Here is a 23,823-nt window from a genome sequence, read left to right on the forward strand (position 1 = left end):
GCCCAGCTAGTCTAGTGACTGTACAGGACTGTCCGCCTGTGGGACAAGCCTGTGACACACACCCCCTCCCCCACTTGAGCTTTACCATCAGCGCAGCTTACAGAGCACACAGGTGAAGCTGGCATAGCAGGTTCCAAAAACTCACTTTATTCCAATGTGAAATGAAGACGTGATGGTTTAAAAACAAGAAAAAGTTCTTGATCAGCCATGGGGATGCCTCGCTTGCTAGCTCACACCCGCTCCCTTTGAAACAAGGTACCTGGACGGACCCTCCCCAGCAGCAGCCTGGGCCAGCCCCAGGTAGAGCCCCAGCCAGAGCAGCTTCCTTGGCTTGCAGGACAGTGCTCTCCTCCCCCGACAGCAGGCACAGGGAAGCAACACAGGCAGGCAGGAGGGGGAGCCAGGGCAATGGGGACCCCCACCACCCCAGAGCTAGTCTGTAGGTGCTTGTGTGGCAAGGGCCAGGTCAGGAGCTGGGCTCCACTGAGAGGTGACAATTACTTCTGGCAACAATCCCCAGACACCTTCCCCCCACCAATGTGCGTTAGGCAGCTTGGGTTAAAATGGGGAGGATACATTCAATTTAGACGGTGGCTCCCAAGGTTATCCCCACCTGGGGTGCAGGGAGGCAGGTTGGAGGGAGCCATGGCAGTGCCTCCTGCTGGGCCCAAGGATATCTGGGGGGTCTACAACCTCTTCCCCTCACCCTGACGGTTATGGCCAGGCCAGGCCCCATCCAGATTAGTAAAACCACCAGAGTTTTCACCTTGCCACCAGACTAAAGTGCATCCCAACTACCCAGCCCTGTCACTAGAGCTCAAGCTCCCCCTTCAAGACACAGGAAAGCCCCCCCCCCCATCTTTTTTTGGCTTAAACCTGAACTGCAAGCCAGGCTGGGCCCAGGGGTAGTGGCAGCAAAAGCAGCAGCCATAATGTCAAACATACAAATGACCTGAGAAGTGGCATCTGCACGTCATCCACTCAGCACTGACAAGGGCTATGTACAGGTTAGGAGGGGCAGACGGAGACATTCAGGACATGGACATACTCGCACACACCTGCCTGAGGGCGGGGTCTGAGGGGCGCCTGCCCCCCACTGATGCCCACACACTCCATTCACGTGTCTTCAACTAGGTCTCTGTATCGTGTATTCATTGAACCAGTGCAAAAACATCTTTGGGGGAGGGGGGACAGGCAGGCCAGGCTGGGGTCCCAGGAGAATGCTGGGGTGGGAGGGGTGGAACGTGGAAGAAGAGGGGCTGGCTTCCTCTCCGATCTGCAGGGCATGCCCCCTTTTCCTGGAGTCTGTCTGGATGGCTGGGTAACGGGGCCGGGACCGCTGACTGTCCATCTCCCTTTCTATCCTTGCAAGCTCAGGGAAGAAGGGTCCTTGGCAAGCTGGGGCTGGGTGCCCATGTCCTCTGGGGCTCCGGCTGTCTCGGGCTCAGTGGCCATGGGCTCCTCAGTCTTATCCCTATTTTTGCTGGCCTCCTGGAGCTGATGTCGCCGCGCCACCTCAGCCTTCAGATTCTCCAAGTCCTTTTGGCTGTGTGGAAGGAGAGGGGTGAAGGTCAGGGTAGCTGCCTGCTGGCGTTACACATACACTCGTGGCACAATCAACCTCTGTGCTTTATTGAGAAGTGGAACGTAGGTTTCCCTCCCAAAAGCAGAAAGGCTACAAAGTGCTAAAAAAAGTCGAAGCTCCATGTAACCAAGAGAGCTAGCAGCTAAGGCCTGGCTTGGCAACCAGGCGTCCTGCTATTAAGAGCAATGTCCTAAGTTTAAACCCTAGAACCACAGAAAATAGGACGGCACATCATGCACTGGAAGAACCAGAGGAAGAATGGAGCCACTTCTATCTATATATTGGATACAAAAAACAGGGTTGCTAAACAAGTGCTCTACTGCTTGAGCAATGTCCCAGCCCCAAGATACATGTTAAGTATATCATTTAACACAACTCCCAATACATGGTATGCCACAATCTTGCATTAAAAAGACTTGAGGGCTAGTGGCTCATACCTGTAATCCTAGCTACTTAGGAGGTTGAGATCTGAAGGTTATGGTTTGAAGTCAGCCTTGGCAGGAGAGTTTGTCAAACTAATTTTCAAGTAACCACCAAAAGGCCAAAAGTGAAGCTGTGGCTCTAGTGGAGAATGCTAGCCTTGAGCACAAAACCTCAGAGTCAGCACCCAGGTCATTAGTTCAAGCCCCAGGACAAGCACAAAGAGAGAGGGAGAGAGGCAGAGAGAAGGAAGGAAGGAAGGAAGGAAGGAAGGAAGGAAGGAAAAAAAGCGTAGCTATTCAGTTGCTGACATGCAATTTCTGGCAGGAGTCATGGGAACCTCTTTATCACTGCAAACACTTCACTTTAACTGCATCACTGGAAGTGACTTCAAAAAAAAACCAAAGCCAGGCCCCTGTGGCTCATGCCTGTCTATAATCCTAGCTACTCAGGAGGCTGAGATCTGAGGATCACAGTTCAAAGCCAGCCCAGGCAAGAAAGTCCACGAGACTCATTTCCAATTAACCACCAGAAAACAGGAAGTGAAGCTGTAGCACAAGTGGTAGAGTGCTGGCCTTGAGCACAAGTGCTCAGGGATAGTGACCAGGAGCTGAGTCCAAGCCTCATGACTGACCAAAAAAACAAAACAAAAAAAACAACCCCCAAACCACAAACCTAAAGGCCAATTGCCAATGGGGAGGGGTGGCAGGCTTCACCTGAGAGGAATGAACAGGATGCCATTGATGACATTGAGCTGCTCCAGGACACTGGCCATGCTGGGGGCTGTGAACTGAGTGAGAGGTGGGAAGATGGCTGGTGAGCACAGCCAAGAGGCCAGGGTAGGCACACCATCCCCATTAACCCACCCCCCCTGCCCCCCACTACCTTGAGGGGTGGGATGTTGGCACTGGAGCCATTGCGGTAGATCTCATTCATGGTGCGCTGCAGGGCCACAGCCTGCTGGGTCAGGCACTTGAGGTACTCAGAGCTTTCCTTGGTCTTTTCGTGGTCCTCACCCAGCTACAGGGGATAGGGGCCAATGCAGGAGGGGATCAGGGCCCCAGGCTATCCATGGGCCATAGGTCCAGCCTGCTGCCCACCATGCCCACCTGGGTCTTGTAGATGGTATAGCCTTCTTTCTCGTGCTGCAGGGCTGACCGGAACTCGGCTTTGCTCTCATAGACGCGGGCGACAAGGTGGTGGCTGAAAGGAGGCACAGCAGAGATGTGAGGGGCCTTCACAGACACTCAGGAGCCTTCACAGGGTGAAGAAGTCTGCCTGCCCCTCTCCCAGGGGCCTTCAGAAAGGAGCACACAGGGCCAGAGAGCAGAGAAGAGGCTGAGCTTGAAAGAACTTCCCTCCTAAGTCAGGTGCAGACAAGACAGCTTGGGTCCCTCCCTGGCTTCATCAAAAGCACATGGGGTGTCAGGGGTCTGGCCAGCGTGGCCTCACCTGAGGGCCACCTTGAGGGCCTTGGGCCCATGGTACTTGATGCTGACAGCCAGCGCGTTTTCCAGGAAGCGCAGCGACAGGTCGTACTCCATTACACCGTGCAACACCAGCCCTATGTTGTTCTGGGGGCAGGGCAGAAGGTGTGAGAACCAGGTCAGCTCCCACTTCCCTGGACCAAGGCTGGTCCCGGCTGCCCCGGGCCCCGGCACTCACATCCAGAAGTGCCATTTCAGGATGGTCCTCCCCGAACACAAGCAGCATGAGGTAGCGGGCGCGGTACAGCAGGCTCAAGGCGGTAGACAGCTGGCTGCTGGCAAAGCAGTACAGGGCCAGGTGCATCTGCGGGTGGGGCCATGGTGGTCAGGGCGGCTGTGGGCTCTGCCCCGTGCACCCCAGACCTAGGTGGCCACTCACGTATTCCTGGATGGTATTGGGGTGCTCGATGCCCATCACTCGCTCGCTCATCAGCACTGCCTTCTGTTGGTTACTCAGGGCCTGGGAAAGGGGATGTCAATCCCAAGTTGGCATTCCCTCACTCAAAAGCCCAGGCTGCCCCTGCCCATCCTGGTCCACCCCGGCCCTTCCATTCTTCCCGCAGCAGTGAGGACCACAACTAGCTGCTGTGATTGTGGAAGTCCGAGCCCCACTGAGACCTTCCAAAGCCCCTCAAACTCCATGCAAACACACACGCAAAGCTAAAGCTACACAGAAAATACATTTCTTAAATATTTTCTTTTAAGCTCATACCTACTCAAAGGATAAAACAGTTCTCTAAGGAGGGCTGGGGGCATAAATAAGGCACAGAGACCCCAGAAATAGTCTTTCAACGCCCAGGAGCCAGTGAGGCAGCCTGAACGCAAGACTGCAGATTTAAACAACTACTGCTAGGCAGCCATCCAGCACCACAGGGGCAAGGCCGGCTACCGGCCAGCGTAGTCACGGCTAGCCACAGGGACTCAGCATTCACCTCCCTGTGTCCCTCGAAGGGGAGACGCTGTTGTCCCCTTATCAGAGCACAGGCGGCTCCCTCACTCCCCCAGGCCGGCGCTATGGGGCAACTAAGAACAGGTGACCTTTGGGCTCCCTCTCTCCTCCACAGAACCCCAGCTGGCACCCTCTCTGCCGAAGTCCCACAGGCCTGGACGCTCCCGTCAGGCAGCAGGCCCCACAACCGGCGACGCAGCCAGGCGCTGCTGCCTACCCACCTCGGCATAGTCACCCATGATGTAGTGGAGGCGGGCCAGGAGGCGCAGGCAGGCGCAGATCTCCACGTGCATGGCCCCATACACGTTGTTGAACAGGTTCAGGGCTTCGTTGATGAGCTCGCAGCCCTCCTTTAGGAAGCCTGCAGAGCAGCAGTCCCGGGCAGCAAGGTCAGGGCTGGGTGAGAGGGGCCCCCGTGTCCCCCAGCCTGCCTGGCCACGCACCCTGCTGGACTTTGGCCTGCCCACTTTGGAAGAAGTGGAAGGCATCCGAGGCTTTGGGGTTGACGTGTTTGACCACAGGGAAGATGTTGAGCACGTCCTCCTCAGTGAAGGCAGGCTTGTGGCGGCTGTCGAAGCTGTACTCCTTCAGCAGGATCTGGGAACAGGACCCGCACCCACAAGCAGCCTCAGCCAGTGGCCTGGGCCAGGAGGGGCCCACAGAGCTGGGGCACGGCAGGAGACAGTGACCCACACCCACCTGGATTCCAGTCTTCAGGGAGATCTCCCGCAAGAGGGTTATCTTTTGCAGGCCATAGGTCTCCACAGCCTGGTCCACGGAATCACTGCAGGAGGAGCAGGGGCCCTGAGCAGCCCAGCACCCATGTCTGTCCCTCTGGAGCTCTGCCTCTCCATCTAACCCACGAGCCCGGCCCTTTGCCCTCCAGTGTTCAGAGCAAATGGCTCCCAGCCCTGCATCCCACCGCCAGTAGACCAAAAGGCTCCTCCCAGCTCTCCTCACTCGGCTGCCTACTGGTTATTCTGCCCTAGACGGCATCTGCGTGAGCAGCAGTGCTGCCTCCCATGCCTGACCCACTCCCCATGCCCCACGCCCATCACATCCTGTGTCCCCAGCATCCTATGCCCGCACCACTCGAGGTCAAAGTCGAAGTAATTCTTGGCCTCCTGACAGATATTCTTCCAGAGCTCCTGGGGGGTCATGACGGCCCAGGCAGTGTTATCCAAGGCCCCTGGAGGCCGGTTTTTCCTCCTCTTGTTCCTCTTCTTGGAGACCAGCTCATCGGCAGGCAGGTGGGCAACAGGGTTGGGGTAGGAGCTCAGGAAGCAGTTCAGGAAGTGACTGATGGCAGCTGAGAGGCCTGAGAGCTCAACTCCCTGAGAGGGAAGTTTAACCAGTCACAAGCGTCTTCGTTCCCAACCTAGAACTTTCCCCCCCAAAGCCCCTGCCACCCAGGAAGGCCCCTGACAGGCTGGGGAGGGGTGCTGGCACCTGTAAGTAGGTCTTGAAGATGTGCTTGGCGGAGCGTGTGATGAGCTCTCCAATACCAATTTTCTGAGGATTTAAACAAGTCTTGCTCAAGCGCCATGCTACCACCCTGGCCACCCCTCTCGCCTGGCCGAGCCCCACTCACATAGATGTGGTCCAGCTGGCTGCGGGCTGGGCTCCGCAGCACTAGGTCCAGCACCTTGCCCAGGTAGCGCATGTTGATGCCACGCTGGCGCATCACCTCAGCCAGTGTGGCTCCATCCATGGGCAGCACCGCGTGGTCTGTGCAGTCTTTCACCTGTGGGCTGAAGCAGGTCAAGGCCCAGCCCAGGCCCTGTGCCTCCACCCTGTCTCTTCCCAGGAAAGTCCTGTCCTAGCAACCTGTTTGGAGGCCCCAGCTCCCAGGCAGGAAGAAGAGACATAGTGGCAGAAGGCCACAAACCTGTCCTGGCCTTCCTGCAGCACAGAGAGTGGGGTAGCAGCCCTCCTCCCGGGAAGCTGGGCCCATGGCTCATGGGTGAAGAGCTGGGAGCCCTCGGGTGGCACAGGCTCTTCTCTGATCCCATGAGAAGCAGCACAGGCGGCTAGGTGGGGCCACAGCAGTACCCCACCTGAAGGTCTAGCCTTGAAGGCTCAACTGCCTGAACGGCTGCCTGGCTAGGAGGAAGCCAGTATGTCACCCAAAGACCAGAGACCAAGACTCCCAGCCTTAGCAGTACAACGCCTGTGCCCACACTTCCTCAGTCACACTTGGGGTCAGGATCCCCACGTGTAATGGGGATGGTCACTTGGCCAAACCTCCTCACAGGCCAGAAGACACTCAATCAAGCAGTTGCCCCCAAAAGTCCCACAGGTATCCAGAGACAAATGCAGGGGCCACCAGAGACCAAGGTAACCCTTCCCCCACCCCCTCCTTCAGCCCCTTCCTCACCAAGCCAGGGATCTGGCAGGAGAGCAAGAAGGCAGCAGCATCTTTTAGAAGTTGCTTCTGGTCCCGAACTTCGTCCTGGCAGGACTCAGGGAAGCGAACCCCTGGAGGAGAGTGGACAAGCTTGAACAAGGTAGCGGTAACAGTAGACAAATGCTCCCTAGAGCTTGTAGACCATGCTCAGCAAGCCAGCCAGTATTCATGGTCCCAAGTCCACCCCACAATGCTCTGCCCCTGCCCACAGGGCTCCGGATGCATGCTTGCCTGGTGAGAAGATATCAGGGTTGAAGCGAATGTCAAAGGCTGTGCTGCTGATGGACCCCACAGCCTTGCACGCATTGCGGATCACCTCTCGGCTCCGGGGGTCTGCTGTGGAAACAGCACAGTGGAGGTGGCAGTTCTGCTGCCTAAGTCTCTGCCCCTCCAGAATGGTCATGAGCCACACCTGGCAAAGACCAGCTGCCAGGGAAGCTCAGGCTCTCCAACATGCACAGCAGACCCACCTGTACCATCATCTGAGGCGATCGTCTCTGCCAGCTCCTTCACCTTGGCCAGGCCACTAGCACCACTGCCCTCCTCCTCGCTTCCTGCCTCAGGTCCCAGAGGGTCTTCAGGCTTGGACTCTGAGGCAGGCCCACCATTTTCCAGGGAGGTGGGGTTTTCCATCTTGGCCTTTTGCTGCATCAGCTGCAGGGCAGCCAGCTTCATGAAGAGGAGGTATCTAGAGCACAGCAGAAAGGTCAGCGCAAGAGGAGGGCAAGGGACATCTGAAAAGTGATGGCCTGACAGCATCCTGCTGGCCACAAGGTCCAGAGTACAGCCTCAGGCTCCTGGCCCACAGGAGCTAGGGGACACCCTGAAGGCACAGGGACATATCCTAGCCAGTGTATGCATGTAACTACAGGCAGGCTTATGCCAGCCCACCAGGGACAAGACAGCACCACAGCAAAACCAAGCTCAAGATGGGTGTGGTGGCTTACACCTTAATCCCAGGATTTGGAAAACAAGGCAGGAGAATTGTGAGGGTAAACAAATCATGGATGGGCTAATGATAGGCTTCAGACCAGGGCCTTCAACAATACAAGAATGGAGGGCTGGGAAGGTGGCTCAGTGGTAGAGCGCTTGCCTTGCATGCCTGAGGCCCTGGGTTCGATTCCTCAGCACCACATAAGAAAAAAGAAAAAAGCCAGAAGAGGCGCTGTGGCTCAAGTGGTAGAGCACTAGCCTTGATCTGAAGAGCTGAGGGACAGCGCCCAGGCCCAGAGTTCAGGCCCCACGATTGGACCCCCCCCCCAAAAAAAAAAAACAAAAAAAAACCAAGAATGGAGAAATAGTTGGTCACTGTGTAGGAAATGCTATGGCCACATCCTAAGCACCCAATACCAGCAGCATCTACGCCCTGAGCCCTACCTCCCAGCCTTGGCAGCTGCATTCAAAATCATTCACTTCACTGAGTGGCTGGTCTGGCCACTTGCTAGTCTGCAACCGACATAAAGCTCCTAGGTTTCTGCATCTGGCAATCTGAGGCAGATGTGACAGGATGGGTCCTCACAGAGCAGCCCGAGGGGGCAGCAGCAGCTCCTTACCTGTGCTCCACGAAGGCATCCACCAGCTCCTGCCGCAGGCAGCACAGCTTGTGCCTGTGGGCCCGGGGGAAGCCAGCGCGGCTGCACTCCTCAGGCAGCTCCTCACCAGGCACAGGCAGAAAGTTGAGGTCCGGCGGGAAGGTGCGCAGAAGGTCAAGGATGTAGTGGCGCCCGTCATTGCCAATAATCCCCTTGCACTCCACGGAAGAACAGAGCTCTACCTCCTCGTCCCGCTCGTTGAGCACCCGGTGCCGCAGGATCTTGAGGGGCCGGCTGGTGCGCTCTAGCAGCTCCAGGTACCGCGGGTGTGACACCACTGTCTTGCCAAAGTCAATGGAGCCATAGATGACACTCTGCTCCTGGTCCCGCTCCAGGATGCCAGGGATGATGGACTGAGCTGTGACTCGGTAGCCACGGTAGTCCACCACCACCGTGCCCAGCGTGTACAGTCCCTCCACATCCACTGCATTGTATGTGCGCACGCCATTCAGGTCATTAGTGGGGGCCACGTAGGCTGCCACATCCCCCCCAAAGTCTTTGTAGTGGTCACGCACGTCAAAGCCCAGGCTGAAGAAGATGTTGTTCCAGATGAACATCTGCATCTTGGTCTCCTCACTGGGGTTGATAGCCATCACGTTGCCATCAATGACTGCCATGGCGCCCCGGGTGGCTGCGGCCGTGAAGTCACTGTGCACCTGGGAGGGGCCGAGGGTGGAAGGGTGAAGGCTCCACACACAAAAGCTTTAAGGAGCATCCTGCCCTGGCCCAGCTCACCTAGATGGGGGAGGGTGGCAGGCCTCCCCTGAGAGCCAAGAAACCCTAGCCTCAACTACATCATTTAGGAAAGGCAAGAAAGGCAAGAACATTTCAGAACTAGACGGTGGCTCCAAAGCCAGCCTTGGCAGGAAAGTCTGTAAGACTCCAATTAACTACCAAAAAGCCAGAAGTAGAGCTGTGGTTCAAGTGCTAGAGCGCTAGCCTTGTGCAAAAAAGCTCAGGGACAACACTCTGGCCCTGAGTTCAAGCCCCAAGACACACAAACACACTTGTACATACAACTAAACACTCCTACTTAGAAAGCCAAGCTTAGCAGTTAACAAGGGACGTGAGTGAGGGCTGGCTGGTTTGGGAGCCACCAGCTAGGTACCAGGTAAAGTAAGGCAAGAAGCTCTGGCCCACTTTTGGCATCCAGAAACTACTGACAACAAATGTACTGAATCGACCCTATAAAGCACTTGGCATGACCCCTGGGCCAAGTTAGTACCCAAGAAATGATAGCTTTTATTCTCGTAAGTTATTTCTCCTCATTTCTAAGAAGAGTACTGACAATTGTTAATAAACCTACATAAGCTGTAAGTGCTATGCAAACATACTAGACCCAGAAAGATGAGGGCCCAACATGTACCCAGGCAAGGACCTGTGCAGTTAACAGAGGGCAGGGAGCCGGTGGATCTTGCTATTCGTTCATTTATTTGTATATGTGTGTGCCAGTATTGGAGCTTGAACTCATAGCCTTAAGCCCTTACTTAGCATTTTTGTTCACCATCTGAGCTACATCTCAACTTCTGGATTTTTGGTGGTTAATTGGAAATGAGAGTCCCATGGGCTTTTGTGACCCAGCTAGCTTTGAACCTCACTCTGCAGATCTCAACCTCCTGAGTAGCTAGGATTATAGGCATGAACCATCAGTACCTAGCTTCCTACCTTTAAAAAGCCTCAAACAAGACACAAAAAAAGGAGTTGCTAGGAGGCAAGAGGCTAGGGACACCGTGCCTTCAGGGCAGCTGACAAGTCTGGCCATCCCAGCTACTCTCCAATTCCTTCTGTCTACAAGACCAGCCAGCATGGGCTGGGAATGTGGCTTAGTGGAAGAGTGTTTGCCTAGCATGCATGAAGCCCTGAGTTCGATTCCTCAGTACTACATAAACAGTACTACATAAAAGTGGTGGTAGAGTGCTAGCCTTGAGCAAAAAGAAGCTCAAGGACAGTGCCTAGGCCCTGAGTTCAAGCCCAAGATTGGCAAAAAGGAGAGAGAGAGAGAGAGAGAGAGAGAGAGAGAGAGAGAGAGAGAAAAGAAAAAAGAAAAGAAAGAAAAAAGACCAGCTAGCCAAGCGGCAGGAGAGCCTGAAACTGCCAACAGGTCCCAAGGGGCTACGCACCTTAAATATGGCTCTTTCTCGAAGCAGCCGCTCAGGCAAGTTCTTGCGGGGTAGCTCCCTTGTCGTCTGCAGTTCCTCATTCCAGTCCCGGGTCTGTAGAGGGACCAGAAAAGCAGTGTGAGCTCAGCCTGTGTCTGGACCTGTTCTGGGCAGCCCCACCATCCTCCTTCCCTGTGGACAGCCTAAGCAGATGGCATGTCCTGAGTGGCCCCAGGCAAGCAGAGGGGGCAGGCTGGTAGCACCTGTCCAGGAATGTGCTCCTCATAGCCCAGCCTGGATGTGTAGGCATCTTCGGCACGCACACAGTCCATGGCGTGTTCCGCCTGGGGGGCCGTCCAGCTGTACACCTGGAACGGGGTGGCGATCCTCTCGAACGGGTGGCGCTGTACCCTGTAGTGGGCAGGGGAAAGGAGATGGGGCACCCCACCAAGCTAAAAACCCAGCTGAGTCCTTCCTTCTCCAAGGCTCCTACTGCTCCAGCATCTTCCAGCCCTGGGATTCCACTTGTGCAGAAGCAGGCAGGCACCTCTCTCATGGGCCACCCTCATACAGCACCTTCCAGGCAAAGGCACTGGTGCTCACGCCTACTGGAACAGGCACACACGACTTGCGTGACGGGAAGCGGGGCAGAGGGTATGAAGGTACTACCTCTTCTTCTGTAGCACAGCGAAGTTTTTCTTGAAGGTTGGGCTGATCTGGTTGAGCAGCTCCACTAGGGAATGGCTGAGGAAGCGGGGACTGGCAGGCTTGGGGTTGAAGTGGTAGGCGGTGGACCTGCAGAGGAAGAGGTCACTACGGAGCTGTCCAAAGCATCGACATCAAGACTAGGAAATGGAAGGGGATAGCAGGGACTCACTGGTTCAGGTAGAAGCCCCGTGTGGATGCAGTGATGCTGACTTGCCGGTCCTCAGCCGTGATCACAAACAGGTACATGAGGTCCCCATGCATCTTGCGGTTCCCAGGGGGCGGGTTCCAGCCACTCATGGTGAGTACTTTCAGACACTGCAGAGGCTGCAGGAATGGTCAAGCATGAAGGCATCAGAGCTTTGGGGCCCTCCCACCAGGGGGCCTTCTTTTTCACTCCCTCTGAGAAACCCACCTTCCAGTCACGGTTCTGGGGCTGCAAGGGACACAATGGCCGCTCCCGGCTCCCTGGCAGGATGTACTCAGGTGGCGTGCAGTCGATGGGGTCCATCTCCAAGCCCTTCTTCCGCTTCCCACTGTCTGAGAGATCCAAAGCTGGTGGTCAGCCAGTGTCCCCTACTCACTATGGTCCTCAAGCCCAGCGCTTAAGTGGGACAACCTGGATTTCAGTCCCTTTGCTAGTCTCTGGTTTCCTTGTTCCCTGCCCCCTGCCCAACCCCCAGCACCAATGCCTCCTGCACCTCCCAGGTCGCCGTCAGTGAAGACACTCAGGAAAGACAAGGAGTTGCAGTCAACCCCATTGAAGGCATCAGATGGATCCAAGCTCTTGAGCAGGTCTCGAACATGGCGCACATGGATGCGGGCCTCACGCACAGTGTACGGCTCTGTGAGGAGGGGAGTACGGGGTCATTAGAGCCCTGTGGGGAATCACAGGGTCACAGAGGAGTTTGCACAGGTGAACCATCACAGGTGCAATCATGAATGGGCTTTTATTCTTTTTCCAATACTGGGGGTGGAATGCAGGGCCAGTACATGCTAGGCCAGTGCTCTACCACTGAGCCTCATCCCTAGCCTTTGGAGATTCAAAATTTCAACTTAAAGGGGCTGGGAAGGTGGCTCAGTGGTAGAGCGCTTGCCTTGCATGCCTGACTGAGGCCCTGGGTTCGATCCTCAGCACCACATAAGCAAAAAGAAAAAAGCCGGAAGTAGCGCTGTGGCTCAAGTGGTAGAGCGCTAGCCTTGAGCTGAAGAGCAGAGGGACAGTGCCCAGGCCCAGAGTTCAGGCCCCATGACCGGACCCAAAAACAAAACAAAACAAAAAAAAATTTTCAACTTAAAGCTCCCATTTGAGTGGCATTTTGCCATTACAAGCGGCTCAGACTTGAAATCCTATCTACTCAGAAGGCTGAGACCCAGACGATCGAACTTTGAAACCAGCCCTGGCAGGAAAGTTCAGAAGACTTCATTTCCAATTAACCAGAAAAATGCTGGACTTGGAGGTATGGCTCAAATGGTAGAATGTAAGGAGTGAGCAAGAAAGCCAAGTAAAAGCAGGATAGTGGTGACTCACACCAGTAATCCTAGCTGCTCAGGAGGCTGAGATCTGAGGATCAAAGTTCAAAGCCAGCCAGGGCAGGAAAGTCCATGAGACTCATCTCCAATTAACCACCAGTAAACTGGTAGTGCTGTGGCTCAAAGTGGTAGAACACTAGCCTTGAGCAAAAGAGCTCAGGGATAGGCCTTGAGTTCAAGCCCCACAACCAAAAAAAAAAAGAAAGAAAGAAAAGAAAAAGAAAGCCAAGTGAAGTTGGGCACTGGGTGGTTCATACTTGTAATCCTAACTACTGAGATCTGAGGACTGCAGTTCAAAGCCAGCCCAGGAAGGGAAGTTCTTAAGACTCTTCTCTCCAATTAACCACAAAAAGCTGAAAGTAGAGCTCTATGGCTCAAGTGGTAAAGCACTAGCCTTGAGCACAAATAAGCACAGGGACAGTACCCAGGCCCTTAATTCAAGATCCAGTCCTAGCAAAAAGCAAACCAAATCAATTCATAGGCACTGGAAACCTCTGTGCAGCATTAGAACTTGACAAGCAAACCAGTCTCACTACTCTAGAGCGAATGGCCACTCAAGAGCTGTGAAACTTTATGAGACTTCACATTTATCTTTATAAAACATGACAGAACTGACTCCAAACAGAGTCTGTGTGGGACTGGCTGGGGTTTTAGAATGCAGACTCTAGTCTTTAACCTGTGGGCCATGTGCATTAGAAGTGGTCCACTGCAATAGAGGCTTACAATGGCCTGTGCTCCAGTCCCATGCCCACATGCTCACGTGTGACAGACACTAGCAGCAGTGGGTGGAGTGGTGATTGCCCTTCTTCACAGGTCCTTCCCTTCCAGGCTGCCAACTCCCAGACCAACCTTCTACCACACGGAGCACTGAGCCCTCCTGTAGTCCTTCAACACTTCGAAGCTCTGAAAAGTGGTCTAGCATATTGCCATCCAGATGTAGGGAAAAGCAGGTGCGGTGACACGTATCTTCACGGTCCATGAGCACCTGGTGGATCTCCTGTACCATCTCCTGGGGAGACACCTGCCACAGAGAAGGCCCCATCCACCCAGTGAGATGTCACATCATCATCACCAGACCAAAACATCTAGGTCTCTGGAATAAATGCCTCAAATACTCAGTTTCCCACAGTTTGGCTTCTAAATTCCAGACTCTGTCCATAGATACTATGTCTACGTGTGTGTGTGTGTGTGTGTGTGTGTGTGTGTGTGTCTTTGTCTATCTATTCATGTGTCCCTGCCTACAAAGAGTTTGAAGCCTGGCCATACTGCCTCAGGCTTGAACTATTACTATAGACAAATAACCTGAGCAGTACCATGGGGATGGAAGAACAGGAAGAGCAACACTAAGGCACCTAGGGCAAATGGCCTCCAGCTTTTAGAGTGCTCTAAGGTCTGAGCCTGTGGGTAGAGAGGACATAAGAGAACCTGTCTTAGATCCCTGGAGTTACCAGTGTGTAAAATCTCCAGTTAATTCTACTCTTGGAGACCATCCAACATCATCCACCCTCAAGGAGATGGTAAACCCATGGCTCAGAGAGAAGACTCACCAGAGGGCACAGGGCAAGGAACTAGAGAGTGTTAGAACATCACCCCCTCCTCCCCAGCCTATGCCACTACTCTGCCCAAATGGCACTGGAAGTCCCTACTGGTAGCTGTCCACTAGCAATGGCACAGCAACATGATCCTGAGCTGATTTCCTTGCCCACCACACCAAAACCCCAGGCAAGACCCAGTAAGCACCCTTAGCTTCCTGCCAGAATGATCAAGGGCAGGACTTGGCTTTCTAGCCCCCTCTACCCCTAGCCAGCTCAATTCTGCTCCCTATCACCTCTTCCTCCATCTTACCTGGAGGGAGAAGGGCTCAATGCCAGGGGCCAGGATCTTCACAGAAAAGCCTGTGTCCTGAATGACAATGACTTCCTGTCCAGTGGTCTCATCTCCTGGCTCACCTTCATCCAGCCCATTTTCCCTGGGCGGCTCAGTCACCCCCTCCTCCTTCTTCAGGCTCTCTGGGCAGTCTCCATTCACCAGCATAACGGAGGGGGGTTCTAGGGTTACAAGAATGCAGTCAGATAGGCCTGGAGGAGTGGGTGGGGCTACCCACCTCACCCTGTAGAATGGGGCCTTTTATGCCTTCTGGAGACTCAGCCCTAATCCAGACTCCATACCATCCAGCCCTGCACACCTATAGGCCATTGCCTTTTCCCTCCCCATTGCTTATCCTCAGCCTACCAGTCTGAGTACATCTCCCCAGGGTCACAATGCCACATGTAGGGTCAAGGTCACCAGCCTTCTCCAGCTCTAACGATCTAGCTTTTTAGCAGTAATCATACTACTGCCCACTTCCTCCTCTTCTCTGCCCAACACCACTACTATCCCTTCCTCCAGTTTCATCCTCTTCGCATGTAGATAGGCTATATTCCTTTCTCACCTTACCTGTTCCCATGGCCTCAAATATGATCTACATGGAAGCATCCATTGCCAATCATAGCCTTGCTCAAGCGTTTCAAAGGGGACAACTACCACCCAGTTCCTTAGACATTAACAAAAGCTCATCCTGCCAAGATGAGCCTATTCTGTGAAGTCTTCCCCTACCCCCCACCAACTAGTCACTCATCCTGACCCTTGGGCTCCAGCCTCTTCAGCCATAGCCTTGGTACAGATTTTCTCTAACTTCAAGAGTAACATGTGGGGCTGGGAATGTGGCTCAATGGTACAGTGCTTGCCTTGCATGCATAAAGCCCTGGGTTCGATTCCTCAGCACCACATACAGAGAAAAAGCCAGAAGTGACGCTGTGGCTGAAGTGGTAGAGTGCTAACTTTGAGCAAAAAGATCAGGGACAGTCCTCAGGCCCGTAGGCCCAGAGTTCAAACCCCAGGACTGGCCAAAAATAATTAATTAATTAATTAGGGAGTAACGTGGAGAAAGACACAGGTGGCTCATACCTATAATCCTAGCTACTCAGGAGGCTGAGATGGAGGATGGCAGTTCAAAGCTAGCAAGGAAAGGAAAGTCCATGAGACTCTTATCTCCAATTAGCGCCCAGAAAACTGGAAGTTGAGTTGTGGATCAAAATGGTAGAGAGCTAACCTTGAGCAGAAAAGCTTCAGGGACAGTGCCCAGGTCCTGAGTTCAAGTCCCATAACTGACAAGGAGAAAGTAACATTTGGAGCCCTTCTAACAACCCCACTGTCACAAATTTAGGACAGCACTCTTGAGTTTCTATCTAAAGTCAGTCTCAGCTCTGCAGGCTTCCCTCTGTACTTTGACTTATGCCTCCCCTGCTAACCTTTCTACTGCTCTACTGAACCATACAATTGCTCTACATATCATTCTGTCCTCTGTTAGCATCAGTTTTCTATCACCTCTGCTGTGGACTGTTTCATACCCCAATAAGTATTCCATCATTCCGGGCAGACCATCCCATTGCCCACAAGATACCATTCCATGAACAACTTCAACTCATCCTTGCAGGTGAGCTGAATACAGAGCCTCCTGTCAGAAAGCCGCCCAAATGACCCGGCTGGAAGGAACTCCCCAACCATTTCCACAAGACATGCACTGCCTCCTAGAGCAGCCATTCTGCTGCATTCTGGGTGGCTATTTACACCAGCAGTTCTATCATTATCCACCTTTTGTCTTGCCCTGCCTCAAAGAAAAGATATCAAATCAATGAATTACTGCAAATCCATAGCCACATCTAGTATTTGTGAAGAACACTCAACTTACATGCTGTGGGGAGAGGGAACAGTAACAAAACTTCCCATTTCTCCCCAGGCACTAGGAAGAATGAAGGAAGAAGGCCCCTATAGTACTGGCTAGAGCATAAGACCCCCTCTCAGAAAGCCAGCTAAATACCAGCTTGCTGGGTACCCATTTGGCAAATGAGGACCTTGGCCCAGCATCTGCCTACTTGCCCTCTTGGCTTAGAACATTACAGTCCCAGATCAGGGTATAGATAGGCTACCTCAAAACAACACAGCTTACTTGAGTCTGCTTTAGTCAATCTAGCCCTCTTTCCTACTCTGCCATCAAGAGTAGAGATGGCACGGCTGCAATTGTAGCTACTTAGGAGGCTGAGATCTAAGAGTGGTTTGAAGCCAGCCCAAGTAGCAAAGTCTGTGAGACTCTTAGCTCCAATAAACTACTCAGAAAAATCTGGAAGTGGTGCTGTGGCTCAAGTGGTAGAATGCTAGCCTTGAGCACAAAGAGGCTCAGGAACAGTGCCAAGTCCCTGAATTCAAGCACCAGGACTGGTGAGGGGCGGGAGCAGGGTGAGGTGGGGTGGAGAGCAGGATGGCTTTACTGCCTCAAACCTGTATAGTCTCTGTTCATAAATATGGAGCAGGAATCTAAGGAAATGAGGTTGGCCAGCAGAGGCAGGCAAGAGGACTTCAGGAGACACCCCCCCTCCCCTTCCTGGTACACCTCAACTTGGTGATAAGTAGGACCTCCAGGGGCACAGACAGGCCTTATTCTCTTATCCCAAATTAGGCCCAGGAAAACTTAAGAGCCTGACATATTGTTATACCAGCCAGGATGGACCTCAGATTCCCGCAGCCTACAAACTCACATCACTGCCTTGTCATCAACCTTGGCTACTGTAGGCCACCAATGATGGTGTCCTAGACCTTCTGTCCCTGCCACACTCTTTCTAAAACTGGAGTATAACCTCCAACAACCATAGGGTGGGCTAGGCATGGTAGCACACACCTGAATTCCAGTACTTGGAAGAGGATCAAAGGTTCAAGGCCAACCTAAACTACATAGTAAGTTCCAGGCCAGCCTGGACTACATAGTAAAATCCTGTGTCAATACAACAACAAAGCTGGGCGCTGGTGGCTCATGTCTGTAATACTAGCTACTCAGGAGGCTGAAATTTGAGGATCACAATTCAAAGCCAGCCCAGGCAGTAAAGTCCATGAGACTCTTATCCCCAATAAACTACTCAGAAACCCAAAAGTGGCACTGTGGTTTAAGTGATAGAGCACTAGTCTTGAGCTGAAGAGCTCAGGGACAGCACCCAGGCCGAGTTCAAGCCCCACAACCGACTGAAAAAAAAAAAAAAAACTACAAGATGCGCAAGATGCACCAAGGCCTATCCCTTGCAGTGGCCCAGCAGTCCCAGGCAGGGCAAGCCCTAAAAATAAACAGCCCTACCCCAAAATGAAAACTTGCCTGGCACTAATGACAAAGCACAGATAAGAGGGCAGGAATTGGTCAGCTCTCCAAGAGCAGCAAGAGGGACAGTAGGTAGGAGGAGCTGTCCCCTAAGGGTCCCTGAGAAAGGCTTTGCTGGCTGGCAAGAACCCAGATTGAAGGGAAAACAGGAAAGGCCCCCACCCAACATGGAGCAGTGGTTTCGAGCTTTGCAGTCTCAGAGAAGGAAAATGTCAGCACTGGACCCAGAGTAGCAACCTGTGCATCTTGCCGGGAAGGGGGGGGGGGGGGGGGGGGAGGAAGAGAGTGTGCACGAATGGGTGGATCAGAGAAAGGAGAGGAAGACAACACACTGCCATGGTTCCAACCTACCCATTCCCCAAGCCAGAGACCTCATCAGGGACTGAGAAAGAGTACCTAATCCTTGGTCAGATTCCAAGATAAAGGGCTGGTCCCAAGGGCTGCTTCTCCTTCAGTGCTGCCAGCCCTGCCCCTCCTCTCCATTCCCAAAGGGTCCTGAAGGTCTCCCTGTAGACCAGTAGGTCCACTCAGCCCCAAAGCCCACCTGGTGTGCACAACGGCTGTGCTCTTCTTGGCTCTGGAGTCTCAGGACTTTCATGAGAAGGGACCCAGCTCTCCGGCCTAGGCCCAATGCTGCCTGTGTCTCTTGTTCCGGCCTCTGCTGTTACCCTTGCCCTAATGCAGCTGGTCGGCCCAGGGCTGGAGCTCCGGCTGGCTTCGGGTTTCAGTGGGGCCAGGCCTGCCTGGGCGGCCCTGGGAAGGGCACACTCCCCCTGCCTCTGCCTTGAATCCTGCTCAAGGTCGGCTAGAAGGACGGCTGTGGAACAGGAGGCCTCCGTGGCTCCAGAACCATGGGGGGAGCTTCGATCAACACTCAGAACCACCTCCTCAGGCTCCCCAGAAAGAAGGCCATTGCTGATGAAGCTGTCTGGGGAGCAGATCCCAGCATGTGGGGTACCTGGACCCCTCAGGATCGAGGGTCTTGGGAAATGGCTGGCAGGGGCAGAGTCCAGCAAGGGGGTCCTCTCCTCGGCTCCAACCCTGGCGGGGGGTTCAACCAGCTTCAACCAGCTGCCGGCAACAGCTGGCGCAGATCCGGGCCCAGGCCATGAGGTATCCACCTCCTATCCACCAGTCTCGGACACGGAGCACCCTGCCTGTCTCCTGGGCCAAGGGACTCGCTGGGGCCTCTGGCTCCTACTGCCCTCTGCAGGTGACTTGGCAGCCAGCCCCTTTCTGACACTCACTGGTTCTAGTGAGAGGGGGATGGGACACCAGTCTCCCAGAGGACAACTGCACCCATGCCCCAGGCCTCCAAGCTCCACCAAGAAACTGGCAGGCTCCCTCTTTTCTTCCCAGCAGCCCATGCGCTGCCAAGAGAAAACCAAATGTCTCCCCTGGGGAAAACAGAGCTGGCAGCAAGAGGCCGAAGGCCATTGGAGAAGGAGCATGCCCAGCCTCGCCAGGACGCCTTCTCAGGGCCTCTGACTTGTTGCCAGGGCCCAGTCAGGACTGCTCCGGCATCCATACTAACCAGCATGGGGCATGGAGCCAGGATCTTTCTCCAGGCACCTTCTCCTTCAGGCCTAGGGACCACTGAGCAGACCCTTGGCTTTGCCTCCACTGCACAAAATGTCCTGGGTCTGTCTCAATGAGCAGATGACAAGAAAGGCCAGACTCATAGGAAAATTCCATTCCTCTTAGCCCTCTAGAGGATGGGAATGGGGAAGCCTGGTACTGACCCCCACAGCAGGGTTCTAAATCAGATCCACCAGGTCATCTCACTCCAGAAAAATGAAGTTCCACAAGGCTAGCTGTCCGAAGTCAGAGGCAAAAGGCAACAAAGTCAAATTGAGAAAAAGCCAGGAATGTCAGCAGTGTAGACCATGCTCCTGAATGCCACTTCTACTGAGCACAACCCACTGGACACAGATCTATCTCTAGCAATAGAGTTCCTAGGCCTCAAGACCCCTGTGCCTGTTTCCCCCATTACATCCCAGGAAGGCATGGAGAACCAGGGTTTCAGAGAAGGCAAGAGAAGCCAGTTCTCTGCTGAATATGAACACATTGTACAAATGATACATGGTGCACAAGCCAGCTCACTGCACTCACAGCCACCACAAACCTTAATTGGACTGATCAGAGTGAAGAGATAGCATACCCAGAGTCCTAGCCTGGGACAGGGATGCCACAGATAAGAGTAAGAAAGAGTCTCAGGCCACCCCAAGTGACCCATGTACCTCTAGCCAGGCCTGGTCTCCCTCAGGAGCCAGTACCAGGGTCAGGACACATCCCAGCCTAGGTCTCAGCAGGTGAGGCTACAGCAGGAAGTAGGGTCCCAAAAGAGACTCGGCCACTATCTCAGAAACTCAGGGCTTCAAGGCAAAGGGGTAGAAAACAGGCAGGCAGCCTATGGAGGACTCTGGGGAGGCCAGAACCTGTTTGTCTCCTTTCAGTCCCACCCAGGCCAGGAGATCTTGAAGGTCCAAATTGTGTTCAGAAGTTCCCAATGCAGTCTGCCTAGACCTTATCCAAGAGTCAGGATCTTTTGGGAGCTTGGTAAGCCCCTTAACTCCTCCCCATTCTGCCAGTCCCCCTTTCCTCCCACTTCAGGGCTTCAACTCCAGAGGGCCCTCCCCCAAGGAGAAGGAACTCCACACACCACTGTGAACTTGAAAAACCTGCCTGTTCTCTTAACCCCTAAAAGCTGCTTTATTTCTAAGAAGGTAAACTACCCTTGCCTGCTTCCAAGGCCATGATCACTTCCTCAAGGTACAAGATGGGACCTCAGGCCAAGTAGCCTGGATTCTGATGCCCAAATGGAGCTTGCTCAAGGTCCCTAATAAGGTTCCTTTTAACAGATCCAGGCTGGATGTAATATGAGGCACAATTGTCTATACTAGCTTCTGGGACAAAGAAGCCAAAGTCCTAACCAATACACTGCCCCCAAGTTCCCCAAGCTGTGCCCTTCCACTGCCCCCCAAAAAGATGAAAAGAAAACTTCACTCACTCTCTCACAGAAATCCTCCAACACTCTCTTTCTTCAGTCCCCTGGTTCTCAGCACACAAATCCAAATAAACACGTAATGTGTGTTCCAGCTTCCTCTGGGTCAGGCTTTGGTAGCCTTGACATGCTGACCATGAGCTAGAAATCTACATGTTCCCCTCCACAACTAATAGCTGTGACCTTGGACAAGTCACTTCATCTCTCCATCTCTTTGCTGGAAGGGAAACCTGCCAGCCCAGAACTCTTCTTATCTTGTCCACCCACTGATTCAGAACCATATCAGGGCAAAGCCTGATAGAATGGAGTTTTGAGCATTTCTTCTGTTCAGACCTGGCCTTGTCAAAGCAATCAGCAAGGCTGACACTGAACCTGCTCCTACCCAATGCTTTTCCACCCAGACTCCCGGCAGCCCCAGACTGCTTAATGAAGCTGGGAAGGGAGGTGATGATGATGAGCTAAGATTACAAGTCCTCACTGAGATAAGGGTGGGTCTCCACTCCCATTACCACTCAGGGCAGAGAAGGCCACAGTCTGGCTCTGAGGAAGACTTGGAGAAAAGACAGCTGAAGCCCTGGGAAAGGGCCTGACAGCCTCAAGGCTGTAGCCTGAGACAGGATGAAAATAACAGAAGGAGCCTGAGTGAAAGGGAAAAGCGGCAGGCCCCACCCCTGGACAGGCCTCGGCCACTCCCAAAGCCACTATACAGCACCCATGGGGGAGAGCCGGGAGCTCCACTCCACGTTAATGACCTTTGCCTTAAAAACAGCAACTCTGGTCTGACCCACTTTTCGCAATAAGGCAGGTTAATGATCAAGTTCTGGCACAAATACTTCCCCCTGCCAAGGAGGTTGGCTTTGCCCCCAAAACACTTGCAGACCTCCATCCCATCCCCGCCCAGGCCAACACTTATAAAAGGACAAAGATCACAGCCTGAGGACCTAAGATTGAGTACGTAAGCCCGTGTGTCAGGATGAACCAGAGGATGCCCCCCCCCTCCACGACACCCCCCATACCCCCAACTCCTGCTCTTCTCACAGAACAAGCCCCAGGAAAGGAGCGTTACGCGGAGCCTCACTCGCAGGGCTGCAGTCCGAGTGCGAGGAGAACGCCGCCGGAGATCCTGACGCCGAGGGGGGCCTGAAGGAGGTGGAGCCCAAAGTGTCAGTGACCCCGGCCTAGGGGGCTCCCCGCGCCGGGGGGCGGAGGGGGTGGGGCCGCCCGTTTCCTCCGTCCGAGGCGGCGGCGGCGGCGCACCCCGAAGCCGCGTGTGCGCGCACGTGTCCCCGCGATCCGACGCGCGTGTGTCCGCCGGGTCTGCCCTTCCCGGGACCCCACGTGCAATGCCCGGGCCGCATCCGGGGGCGACAGTGAAGGTGACCTTCAGAGCGGGGGCGGCCCCGTGAAGGGCCCGGTGAGGAGTCAGCCAGCCCGGCGCGCCCGGAAGGCGTTGGTCCGCGTGGAGTTCCGAACCCTCCCGCCCGGCCCGCCACCACTTCCCCGCCCGGCTGCCCCCGGCCCCGGCCTGCTCACCGGCCGCGCTCGGCCGCCCCTTGCCACCGGCCTGAGAGCCATGTTCCCGGGAGCTGTCGGTCGGGGCGGCCGCCGGCAACTCGTCTGTCTTGATGACCATGGTGGCGGGAGCGGGCGTCCGGCTCCGCTGTCCGCGCCGCCCGCCGCGCCACTAACCCTAGTGCCCTGCGCGCCGCGGCCGCTGCGGGAAGGACGGAGTCACCGGCCCACGTGGTGCGCGCTGTACCCTTTGACCCCGCTGCCGCTCCCCTGCCCCGCCCTCGCGCCCAGCCCTGCCCACGGCGGCCCGCGAGGGACAAAACACGCCGCGCCTTAGTGTCTGTCCACCAAGTGAATGACTTTCCCGAACGCCTTAAAGGCAACGTATCCTGGCTCCGGGGGGGAATGAAAGCTTCGCCCCGCCCCCTCCGGGGGGCGTGGCCTCGGAGAGACGTCCCGGCCGTTTGCTGCCGGTTGGCCGGGCGGGCGCCGTGACCTTGGGTGGAGACTAGTCGGGGCTGCGGTGCCTAACCTCCCCTCCCCCAACGACCCTCCGTTTCCCTCCGCCCAGCCGCCAGAGGCCGCGCGGCCGCCAACGTGCGGGGCTAGCGTGACCCCCAACACCCTCCTCACCCAGGAAGGAGTGGGGCTGGAGAAGGTGCAGAGACCAGCCTAGAGCGTGGTCAGCAAAGGCGGGCATGAGGCTGCTAGTCGGGGAGCAAGTGTCGGAAACAGACACCAAACTTCGTCCTGAGCCACCACCCCTCCCATCAGCGTCTTACACACCACACACACACTCACACACACACTCCCCAGATGGGTTCTCTCTTCCAGGCTGAGATCCTTACACTCTCATTTTCCAATGGAGGAAACTGAGACCAAGGTCACACAGAGAGCTAGATTAGAGACAGTCTAAATCCACAGCCTCCACCCCGTGCTGTAGTTTCCATTTTTCTGTTTAATTGGTTTCTTGAGGACTGGGAGTGAGAGCAGAGGTGGACCGTTGGGCCGGGGGCGGGTGGGAGGGGGGGGGACCGCGGGAATGCTACTGTGAATTGAACTCGGGACCCCAGGTGTACTAAACGTGCTTGAACCCCTGTACCAAACCCTCAGGCCCAGAGGGCCTTACCTAGACAGTTGTAGTCTAGGCTGAGGATAGAGTCAGCCTCCCCTGCACAGGCACAAGAAGTCCTTGAAGCCATTTGCCAGGATCTAATGGAAATTGAGAATCTTAAACTGCAGAGAGGGGGAGGCCTAAGTAGCTAGGCCTTTGTACAAACTGTAAAGGAAAGTAGACTTTGCCCTGGAGTGCAGTTGGTGAGAAGAGGTGCCAGGGAAAGAAGGAAGC

General features: G+C 54.7%; 1 protein-coding gene across 2 annotated transcripts; it reads right to left on the reverse strand.

Moving 5' to 3' along the window:
• Window positions 1-126: 126 nt before the first annotated feature.
• Window positions 127-22,708, reverse strand: Cluh (clustered mitochondria homolog). 2 transcript variants are annotated; one of them, XM_042671424.1, is made up of 26 exons: window positions 22,497-22,708; window positions 14,623-14,825; window positions 13,627-13,798; window positions 11,946-12,089; window positions 11,660-11,784; window positions 11,417-11,571; window positions 11,209-11,334; window positions 10,803-10,950; window positions 10,561-10,653; window positions 8,402-9,096; window positions 7,319-7,536; window positions 7,080-7,184; window positions 6,819-6,919; window positions 6,033-6,185; window positions 5,891-5,953; window positions 5,531-5,775; window positions 5,141-5,225; window positions 4,885-5,038; window positions 4,663-4,802; window positions 3,872-3,952; window positions 3,671-3,796; window positions 3,458-3,579; window positions 3,115-3,208; window positions 2,891-3,025; window positions 2,722-2,795; window positions 127-1,546 (listed from the first exon to the last, which is right to left on the reverse strand). In XM_042671424.1, exons 1-26 carry the CDS (start codon window positions 22,594-22,596, stop codon window positions 1,360-1,362), a joined length of 4,044 nt encoding a protein of 1,347 aa, XP_042527358.1. In that variant the 5' UTR covers window positions 22,597-22,708; the 3' UTR covers window positions 127-1,359. The 2 variants fall into 2 exon arrangements, with proteins under 2 accessions (XP_042527358.1, XP_042527359.1); XM_042671425.1 differs by having other exon boundaries at window positions 7,080-7,181; window positions 22,497-22,699.
• Window positions 22,709-23,823: the final 1,115 nt, after the last annotated feature.

The sequence above is a fragment of the Dipodomys spectabilis genome, unplaced genomic scaffold (assembly GCF_019054845.1).
Source record: "Dipodomys spectabilis isolate Male_0828 unplaced genomic scaffold, ASM1905484v1 ptg000018l, whole genome shotgun sequence".
NCBI lineage: Eukaryota > Metazoa > Chordata > Mammalia > Rodentia > Heteromyidae > Dipodomys > Dipodomys spectabilis.

Coding starts and splice junctions, on each gene's coding strand:
- Cluh (XM_042671424.1), bottom strand. CDS start 22,596: ATGGTCATCAAGACAGACGAGTTGCCGGCGGCCGCCCCGACCGACAGC. Junction 5,039..5,140: donor CCCTGAAGACTGGAATCCAG/GTGGGTGTGGGT, acceptor TCCTGTTCCCAG/ATCCTGCTGAAGGAGTACAG. Junction 3,209..3,457: donor GCCCTCAAGGTGGCCCTCAG/GTGAGGCCACGC, acceptor GCCTCCTTTCAG/CCACCACCTTGTCGCCCGCG.